Here is a 10542-nt window from a genome sequence, read left to right on the forward strand (position 1 = left end):
ACAGGCACCCGCCACAACGCCTGGCCATTTTTTTTTTGGTTGCAGCCATCATTGTTGTTTGGCGGGCCCGGGTTGGGGATTCGAACCCGCCACCTTAGGTGTATGTGGCTGGCGCCTTAGCTGCTTGAGCCATAGGCACCGAGCCAGGAGTGATCTTCTAAGGCAGTGGTTCTCAACTTTCCTTCCTCATGCTGTGGTGACCCCCAACCATAAAATTATTTTCATTACTACTTCATAACTGTAATTTTGCTACTGTTATGAATCATAATATACATACCTGATATGCAGGATGTATTTAGGCGACCCCTAGGAAAGGGTTGTTCAACCCCTCAAAGGGTCACGACAAACAGGTTGAGAACTGCTGTTCTAAGGCTGCCCCCAACCCCACCAGAGGCCTTAGAGTGCCACCAGGTTGTCCTGGGAGCCCTGATAAACATGTTTTGTAACTAGATGGAGGTGGTGCTCACACCAGGCAAGTATGTTAAGTTTCAGCCAGGTGTATTTCACATCAGTCTAAAAATAAACTACCCAAGGAATGGGTTTGGGGGCTTCCAAGAGTGGAGAGAGCCTCGCCGGCCACCAGGTGGCGAGAGAGGCTGAGGCCACCAGGAGTAGCAGTCCAGCAGGCCGGGAGCAGGCTGGCCCCTGCAGGCAAAGCCCACTGGACAGCTTAGGTGTGATGCACTGATCCTCACACTATTGGTGTTTTTCCCCAATGGTGGCAAGGTCTGTGTGTGATCCTGGCTGGGGGAGTGTCTTCCTCCCATTCTATTGGTGCCTCTTGGGCCTGTGGGTCCCTGGTGACCCCCAGGACCAGACAATACTGCCCACTTAGGTCACGGGTATGGCACCTAACATCACATCAGGGCCCTGACCACCAGGAGGCTTGGGGACTTGACATGGGGTGCAGGGCTGGGGAGGGCAGCCATGGACTCTGTCCCCCTCTCTGGCAGAGTGGGCGAGGGCCGGGCATGTTGGAGTCTGGGAAACGCCTATGTGTCCATGGGGAGCCCAGCGCAGGCCCTGACCTTTGCCAAGAAGCACCTGCAAATCTCCCAGGAGGTGAGCCAGTGCCCACCCTCTCTGCCCCAATTATGCCAGGACTATCCTTTCTATCCTTGGCTGTTGCAGCCACTTGGCCACTTGATCCTACAGAGGCCTCTGGCTTCATGTCTGCTGCCCTTAGCTGGGTACCCTCTTGGGAAACTGAGTCTCCTTCTCCTGGAGTGGGCCCTTCCCACCAAGACCCTCCTACTGTGGGGAGGGTTGGGGCATCACATGTGAACTCTGGACCTGCATGGGTTCTGGCCTGTCCTTATGGCACTTCACCTGGCCTGTCCACTGCACCTCTAGGAAGCACCCCCAGTGGCAAGGCCACTGCTACCAGGTACCCCTAGGCCTGTCCGTGTTAAAGATGGATCTGTGTGAGAAGTAACTGGGTGGGCAAGGCTTGCAGGCACCCAGGTGTAGGTGGGGAGGGCCAGGAATGCCCAGGCCAGCAGAGGTCCTTGTCTGGAGACCTCCTCCACCAGGGACCCTGAGGGCAGGCTGCAGCCTCCAATGCATCCAGGGCCCCTTGGGCAGCCGTGCTATGTCCACCATCTCCTCCACTTGACTTGAGTTTGTTCCTGGGCCCGTAGATGCCCTGGGATGGTCCCTCATCAAGCCTCAGAGTACAAGTCCGGAGCTGGCCAGCCAGCCCAAGGCCAGGGCCAGGGCCAGGTTGATGCCCACTGGAGGACCCCATAAGGCACAGGGCCAGCTCCCTCAGGCCCAAGAATTTCTGAGGTGGGACTAAATCTACTGGGGACACAGGAGACACCTTGGGTAGGAATGGAGTCCTGGACTCTACCTTTAGGGCCACAGTGACTCTTGGTTCCTCAGAGGCCCTAGGGTCAGTGGCCAGCCCTGGCAACCCAGTGAGCCAGGCACAGGTGTGCTGTGGACCACGGATGTCCCTTTGGGAGCCCCTAGCAGGGTCCCCCAGCCCCACTTGCCCACTCAACTATGTCCTGCTGGCTGCAGATCGGGGACCGCAACGGGGAACTCACGGCCCGCATGAACGTCGCACAGCTGCAGCTGGCACTCGGCCGCCTGACCAGCCCAGCAGCTGCAGAAAAGCCTGACCTGGCAGGCTACGAGGCCCAGGGTGAGTCGCAGGGATGGGGGTGGGGGAATGCAGTGCCATATGGGTACAAACCTCAGCCTGGGCCATTGCCAGGTCTCATCTGGCTAGGGCATGGTAGGAGGGAAACCTATGGGAGGGGGCAGTAACTCTCCTTGAAGCCCCTCGGACAGTGCCAGCTCCCCTGCATGTGAGTCACAAGGAGGGGGTTCTGTCCCTACAGAGGAGTTAACAGAGGAGCTCAGGAAGGGAAGGGTGACCCTGTCCCTGGGCCTCAGGACACCTTTTCTTCTTAGCCCTTGTGCTGGTCTGGAAGAGAGATTCAGACCCCTGTCTGATGCTCAAGAGCCCCTGGTGGGGCTGGAGGCTGAGCAGATAGACTGCCAGACAGCATATTGAGCAGGGTGAGGGAGCCACAGGATCAGGAGCTGGGAAGGGGCACGGCAGGAATGGGCATCTAGGAGGCAGAGCCAGCAGGGCTCAGCAGCTAGCCCAGATGCTGTTGGAAAGCTCTGTTCTTCATTGTCCTTGGGCAGCAAGGGCCTGTGATTGCCCTGGACCCCTCCCTACCACATCCCTGGTGGGACCACAGACCTATGGTGGAAGGATAAGAGATGGCTGCCCGCTGCCCCCAGCTGTTCTGGCCTCGGGGCAGTCAGCCACACAGCAGCCAGCATCACCACAGAGCTTGGGGCTGCATGGGCTAGGTTGGGGGCTCTAGTCAGACCTGCCCATGGCAGCAATGACGACCTCATTTGTGGGCTGCAGTCAGCCTACACAGGTCAGTGACGCGGAGCACCAAGTACAGGACGTTCCCTGCAGAGCAAATCGGTTAATAAATACGGAGGCCAGGTGGCGGGGCTGGGGGACCAGGCTGGACTGGCTTTTTGAGGTGGCTGCCTGATAGGTGAGGAGCAGGGCCAGGGTCAGCTGCCCTTGCCTGTGGTTCTTGACTTTGCCAGGAATTGAGCCCTAGTCCCCTCATGGCTGTGTACCTCATGGCCCCCCAGAAGGGAAGCAGGCTGCTGGGAGAGCATCTGGTACCCCCAGGTTGCTGGGTCCTGGACATGGTGGGGAGGGTTATGGGTTCTGATGATGACCAGGCTTGGGAAATTGGGGACACCTGATACCACTCCCAAAAGGCTGAGGACAGAGGGGAAAGGGCAGAGGCTTCTGAGGCCCTCAGCCAGCCCATGTGCCAGGGTGCTATGGCCCATGGGACCAGTGGGCAAGGGCTGGCCTGAGAGTAGGCCTCAGCCCCTCAATGTATGGGCTGGAGTCTATCCATGGCCAGCCAGGTTTCCTGTGGTGGGTAGCCCTGTCGAGAGCTCCCCTCTCACCCTGGGCACCCTTCTCAACCCTGCAGCTGGGAGGGGGAGGACTGGCCAGGGCCCCTGGAAAGGCTCCCACAAAGGCAGCCCAGCTCCGGGTCCTCCTGCCAAAGAAAAGGGGGGCCGTCGTGGGTGAACAGTCGCGGACAAGGCAGCTTCTGTCCCTCTCCAGGCCCTCTGCCGGTCCCGCGGGCCAGACCTTTCCAGCCAGGGGCCCCCGGAAACCTCGCCCGACTGGCTGCCTGTGGCCGGCCGTAGGACGCGGAGGAAACGCCCTCCTCCCGGGCAGTGTGCAGGCGGGTCTGGGGGCCTCCGCAGCCCTGCCACTCGGCCTGGGGGGCTCCTGCCTGGGATGCAGCTGCGCCCTGCGAGCCCGGGTGGCCCTGGGGGAGATCCCTGCTCAGGTGAGGAGGAGGGGGACACCAGCATTCGTCCCCCGCCTTCATTTCGCGGCTGTGCCCGGGACTGTGCGGTGGGGGTGCGGTGGGAGGGCAGGTGCATGTCCAGAGCCTGTCCCCCCATGGCTGGGTCGCACGGGGTCTGGTGGGCACGGAGTTGGACCGGCAAGGAGGCGGAGGGGCGGCATTCCAGGGGGGCGTGGCAGAGTGGGCACCGGCCTGGCTGGTGGGGTGGACGTGGCCTTTGTGAACGCAGCGTGTGGTATTGAAAAAGGCGTGGTCAGGCGGGTGATGGGGCGTGGCCTTGTGCTGAGTGGGCAGGTCCTGTTTGTGGGCAAGGCGGTAGCTGGATTGGCTTGAGGGCTGGGGTAAGACTGGGCCAACCAGACTCAGTTTTCCTTTCCTGTCTTGCAAAAATAAGGGGACTTTTATGCACCTGGAGGACAAAGAGCCCTGCTGCGGTTCAGTCTGTTAATCTCACCACCCTCTGCTGGCCCCTCCAGCTAGCAGAGGCCCGAGGGAGGCAGCTCCTCCAGCTGCTGCCCCGCCCCCATCTTCTGAGTCCAGGCTCAGGGGTGCAGGGAGCCAGCATGTTCCATATGAAAGAGGTGGAGGGAGCTGCCCCGCGTTCTGCCTTCACCCACTGCCCCTGCCCTGTCTCCAGCCAGGGCCTGACTGCCCCCTGGCACACAGGGTATGTGACTGCCCTCAGTGCAGTCCCTCACCTTCTGGGCCCTGCCGTCACCCTCCCTGGGAGAAGTCCTCTGAATGTCCCATTTGGTCATCTCAGAGGGTTAGGAGTGTGCATGGCATGATGTTCAAGAGGCAGTTTAGGCTGCAGGCTGTGGCCCTGGCTTCACCATGCCTTGGCCAGTGGACCAAGTGACCTGACCTACCTGTGCCTCATCTGGGAAACAGGCCTACCAGTAGTCCTGGGGACAGCACTGTGCAGGGACGAGAGGGCTGTGAGCCCAAAAGCCCACGGGGCCGTTATACTCATGGCCTGGGTGGGCACTAAAGGCCTGGACATGGCACTGTCATCCCGTGTGAACAGCACATGGCCTGCAGCCTGAGGACATTAGCCTGGGCATGCACCTCCCTGTCCTGATGTCTGTGCCCCCTGGAGCTCCCCTTGCTCATTCAGATGATACATGCCTGCATGTCCTACCTCCAGCCCTGCTCCCTCCAGAGCTTGGTCAGGTTCCTGACACTCCCTGCCCTGCACTCGGTGGGTGGCAGCAGGAACCTCCTTGGTCTGGGAAGGGTGGAAGGGACAGTGCATAGGAACCTGCTCACAGTGCCCCCTCATGCTCAGTAAGTACCAGCTACTTGTACCACAACACTTACGAAGCACATGCTGTATACCAAGGGCTATCTGAGTGCGTGAGGTACATCAGCAAACAAAACCGTGGCAGAGTGGGACTCCAGCAGGCTAGATGGAAACAAATTGTGTGTATGAGACACAGGAGCATGTGCATGGGGAGAGAGGAATGGGGGCGTGGTAAGGTGGAGGGGTGCAGCAGTCCCTACAGCAGCAGGTGGGCTTTAGGAAGGGGCTCTCTTCTTCCAGGGCAGCTACCAAAGCACCAGATGGGGTGGCTCTAACAAGCCATTCTCACAGTCTGGGGTCTGGGAGTCCAAGGTCAGGGTGCCAGCATGGTCCAGGTCTGGTGAAGATCCTTTCCTGGCTTGCAGACAGCCACTTTCTTGCTGTGTCCTCTTGTGGTGGAGTGACAGAGAAAGAAAGAGAAAAGAAGGGAGGGAGTTTGCAAACTCCCTGGTGTCTTCTGGTAAGGGCACTAATCATCATGGGGCGCCATCCTCAGGACCTCACCTGAACCTATTCACTTTCTGACGCTATCACATCAGCTGTTTGGACTTTAACAAGGATTTTAACAGGACACAAATGCTGGGCTCACAAACAGGGACATTTGAAAGAGTGAGCCACGGGCCAGAGGAGCAGTGTCCCGGCAGCAGTGACAGCCATGCAAAGTCCCTGAGGCAGGACAAGCCTGGCAGGTGGAGAGGCAATGCAAGGCTGTGTCTGCAGCTGGCAGAGCCAGGAACAAGACCTAGGCAGGTCCTCATGTCCCTGGCCCCCATGTGGGGAAGGGACTTAGGACAGGTAGAGGAGAAGGCAGGCGAGAAGCAGGTGACCCAGGTCCCCATGGGGGGGGAAGGGGCTGGACTCTGGGTCTGTTGTGAAGGGGAGTGCCTGGACTCAGCAGTGAGAAGTGGAGATGAACGTGGGGGCAGCTTAAGCTCAGGGCAAGGCAGGTGCTACCCATGTGAGGCAGAGCAGGACTGCACTGAGATGCTGGGTGGGCTGGAGTTGTCTATTGGTTCTCAGATGTAAATGTCTGGAGCTGGCTGAGGCTAGAAATGATGACCATGTGATGGTCATACTCAGGTAGAGGTGGGGCAGTGCTGGGAGAAGTTTCTAGAGCATGCCCTTGTAGGAGGCTGAGACAGGAAGCCAAGCTCCACTCAACACAGAGGGTGCATTCAGCAGGGCCCCAGGGCGTTCCACCCACAGCCAATGCCCCGCCCCGGAGCACACTCAAGCATGTCTCAGAAGGGCACTTCAGCCCCAGCCAGGCCAGTGTGGCAGTGGAAGGCCAGTCTGGCCAGAAGCAGTGAGGGGACCAGGCCCCTGGGGCAGCAGAAAGAAAGGCCCTCTGGCCGTGAGAGGCCACTGGGCACGGTGAGTGAAGGGCCTGCCTGCTTTGCAGGAGTGCTTGGCGCTGCTTCCCTATTATTTCTGGGTGTATGCAGGGAAAGGTGCTGCCAGTACCCCCAAATTCCATGTGGTTTTATAATGACCCCATTTCTTCTTTAGACCTGCCTTCCCACTCCAGGGTGGGGCTGGGCAGTGGGCAGCCCTTCAGAGAACAGGACCTCCTTCCCAGCCCTGTCCTGTCCTGCCCAGGCTGTATGGCCCACTAACCTCTTGCTGCCTGGCCTCATCCCTGCTGGCCCATCTGATGGCAGAGAACACCAAGGGTCTACGTCTGCTGCCCTGGTGGCACCAATATTGGGTTCTCGGAGTGTCCCCTGAGACCAGGACACGTTCAACCCACCACCTTCAGTGGATGCCCACTGTCTGATGGGCGCTCCCTGGCAGTTGGTGCCCAGTGCGTGTTTGGGTGCTGTCAGGCCAGGAGAGGAGGGCCCGGTCTTCCAGAGGGCAGTGGCTCTCTGGAGATGAACCAGGGTCCTGGTGGCAGGACAGATGCAGAGTCCTTACTAGCTAGATCTGTCCTTTGGGCCCCCTCTCTGCCCAGAATATTCTGCCACCTTTTCTATGCTGCCTGCACTCCTCTCCCTCTCAGGCACCTCCCCAGAAAGGCCCCTGCAGCCCCTCTGGCTCGGCCAGCCAGGCCCTCGGCCCCTCTCACAGACTGGTGCTCATACCTCTGGTTCTGTCTGTCCTGTCTGGTGTTTGTTGCCTTGTTTTTGGTCTGGCTGCCAGGCCAATTCTCCCCCTCATTTGCCCAGGAAGTAGCTGGGCTAAGGCCAGACCTCTCCCAAACTCTCAGCTCAGAAGCCTCCCCCATCAGAGCAGGATCATCACCTGGGGGCCCCTGAACTGTACCCTGCCTCCACCCAGGGACACCTTTTGGGTAGATGTTTGGAGTAGGCTCAGCTGCAGAGCTGCTCAGGGACCCTAGGGCAGGGCCCTTTGGCTCTCCTCAGTCTGGGGAGATGGGATCCCTGGACCAAGAGGGATGGACAGGAGTCCAGGGGAAGGTGTTGCAGTGGAGCTGACCAGGAGGGCTCATCTGGAGGCCTCAGCTTGAACTGTCAGCTTGGACTGTCCCTACCCAGGATATTACATGAAGAGGCCCTATCCCCCTGGGGTAAGGGATCGGGGTAGCTTCACAGAGGTGGTGGCAGCTGAGCCCATAGGCTGTATGGCTGGCAGGAGACACTTAGCTTGGCTGGGAAGAGAGCCCTGTCCAGAACCAGGCCTTTCCAGGCCTGAGGGACACCATGGGCAGACCCTACCTGGCACCACACAGAGTCTGCCCATCTCAACGCCCCCTTCCTTCTTCTGGCCTGTCTGGCTGACACAGAGGACACTGGGACACAGTCCTTGCCTCCATGTGGGTGGCTGGGCAGTCAAAAAGTTTATCACTAGGCCCCAGGTAGCTGCTGGGCTGACCAGCCCTGCTGTCTTCCAGGGGCTAGACCCAAGAGGACACAGAGGCTGAGTGCAGAGACCTGGGACCTGCTGAGGCTCCCCCTGGAGCGGGTGAGTGGGGGCCATATGGGGGCAGGTGTCAGTGTAGGCACTCCAGAGTGTGGGCAGTGGGTAATGAGGTTGGGTGTTGTGTTTGCTGTGCTGCCACTGCCTGCCTTGGCCTCTTCCCTGCCCACGTGCCCTGCCATTGGGAGATAAATGTGCACTCAGCAGCCTGAGGGCCTGGATGGGCCCATCTGCCACCCACCCCCCCGTGGCCTATTGTCCCCCAGCACATCTCTTCACCTGCTGGTAGCTGGGCCCCAAGGGGGCAGAGATGGCCCTTACACTTTGCAGACCCCATGCCCACACCCAGTTACTATGCCACCAGTGTTTTGGGGAACCCATAGCTGGGATGCCCTCTCCTGGCTTCTCCCTGCCCATTCAGACTTTGTACCCAAAGGGGAAGTAGGGCTGCTTCAGGTCAAGGTGCTTCTAGGGCTCCACAAACCCAGGCAGAGGACAGATTCAGGGGCTCGGTGGGGTTGGGGCCCTGGGCTGGCTCTGTACCTGGCATGCGTGGGTACTACATGACCCTGGGGCAGTGGCCTAACCTCTCTGAGCCTCTGGTTCTTCTACTGTTGCCTGGTCAGTTATAAAAGCTGTCAGGGGTCACTGTCCTTGCCCAGTGTGAAAAAGCTGACAGCTGGGGACAGCTTGCTCCACCTCTTCCCGCCCTGGCCAGAGTCACTCACATCCCACAGGCCATTGTTCCCCCTCCCCCAGGAAGTAGGCATCTACTGTATGTATCTAGGAGATGGGGGGCAGCTGCACCTGCCCACCTTCCCTTAGGGACCTGGGAGAGGGAACCCATGCCATATACCAGTTCCCCCTTCCCAGGAGCAGAATGGAGACAGCCACCATGCAGGGGACTGGCGGGGGCCCAGCAGGGACTCGCTCCCCCTCCCCATGAGAAGCAGGAAGTACCAGGAAGGTCCTGACACCACTGAGAGGAGGCCCCAGGAGGGCAGCCACTCCCCGCTGGACAGCGCAGATGTCCGGGTTCAGGTACCTCGCACGGTAGGTGCCTCTGCTGGCAGAATCAGGCTAGAAGGGAGACAAGCGTGGGGACTGCACGGCATCCCTCCCCCTCTGCAGCCTGTCTAGTGGGGGGCCAGACCGGCCATCACTCCAGGGAGGCAGGGGTCCCTAGCGGGCTATGCATCCCCTGGGACCCCAGAGAGTGCTCAGTGTCCAGGGGGCTCAATACAGGGGCAGTGTGTTCACAGTCGCTGGCAGCACCCTCTGGGAGGCCAGGCCATCAGGGTCAGGGTAGGCCTCAGTTTCCTTCTCCCTGGGCCTCAGTTTCCATCTTTATCCTCAGTTGGGAGCTGTTCTTTCCAGTCTGTCGCCAGCAGCTGGAACCCTCCCAACCCATCCCTGTAAGGGACCTGCCTGCCCAGACAGCGCACCCTGGGGAGACTCTCTTGGAGGCGCCATCCTGCTGAGAGGCCAGAGTTAGTTGTCAGGAGTCCTGGCCAATGGTGTTGATCCTGCTGGTCCCCTGGCAGGAGCCCCTGAAAAGGGGACAAAGCTAACACAATCCTGGGAGGTTTTGGACTTCCTGACACCTCCTGGGGGTCTCAGAGCTTAGGACTGGGCCCTTGAGCAGAGGGACTTGAAGGGTGTCAAGGGCAGGTGGGGAGCCCCATGCCCACAGGTCAGGCCTTGTCATAGAGGACTTGGGGGTGCTGCACCTTCAGCCAGGCAGCAGTGTTGGGGGGTCTCTTCTTGTCTTTTTCAGGGACTGAGGGCAGGGCAGGAGGGACACATGCTGGGGTGGCCGGTGCCAGCTACAGAGCTCTCTGGTGGAGGGATGGAGAGCTGGGGTCCAGCAGGGCTCCTCACAGTCAGGAGCTAGCATACCCCACCCCAGTCCACCCACGCTCGGGGTCCCCAGGGTCTTGGATTGGAGGCCTTGTTGGGGTGAGGGAGGCAATTGCCCAGCAGGTGTTCATCATAGCCCAGGGGCCACTCAGGTCCCCAGACTGGCCAGGAACCCCTTCCTGGGGCACAGTCATCTCCCAGTGCAATATTCAGAGGTAGAGAGATGGATGGGGGGTGGTGCTGATGGCTGAGCATGTGGGTAGATGACTGAATGGGGTTGAGACTGGTGGTTAGGCAGATGGATGGGCTGGGAATGGGGGATGGGCTGGGGGTCCCGCTGTGCCAGGGCCTGGTCTGGACACTTCAGGGACACGGAGAAGCCAAGTCCAGCTTCAGAGGTCAGCCTGGCACCCCCTGAGCAGGATGCCTGGTTTCAAACCCCCACAAATTAGTCTAAAAATAATTCCTGGCTCGGCGCCTGTGGCTCAATCGGCTAAGGCACCAGCCACATACACCTAAGGTGGCGGGTTATAATCCCCAGCCAGGGGCCCGCAAAACAACAATGATGGCTGCAACCAAAAAAAAAAAATGGCCGGTGCTGTGGCGGGCGCCTGTAGT

The 10542-nt window shown here is 59.8% G+C and overlaps 1 protein-coding gene across 2 annotated transcripts in view; it reads left to right on the forward strand.

Moving 5' to 3' along the window:
- GPSM1 (G protein signaling modulator 1) overlaps positions 1 to 10542 on the forward strand; it is a 27817-nt gene that overhangs the window by 11231 nt on the left and 6044 nt on the right. The window contains exons 8-11 of one of the 2 annotated variants that reach the window (XM_003794841.1): positions 954 to 1062; positions 2026 to 2149; positions 8039 to 8109; positions 8938 to 9117. In XM_003794841.1, coding sequence (XP_003794889.2) covers positions 954 to 1062; positions 2026 to 2149; positions 8039 to 8109; positions 8938 to 9117 — 484 coding nt within the window. The remainder of the gene's footprint in view (positions 1 to 953; positions 1063 to 2025; positions 2150 to 8038; positions 8110 to 8937; positions 9118 to 10542) is intronic. The other variant, XM_023516189.1, reaches the window with a different exon arrangement.

Source organism: Otolemur garnettii, unplaced genomic scaffold, assembly GCF_000181295.1.
Source record: "Otolemur garnettii isolate 467f Iridium unplaced genomic scaffold, OtoGar3 scaffold00087, whole genome shotgun sequence".
Classification (NCBI taxonomy): domain Eukaryota; kingdom Metazoa; phylum Chordata; class Mammalia; order Primates; family Galagidae; genus Otolemur; species Otolemur garnettii.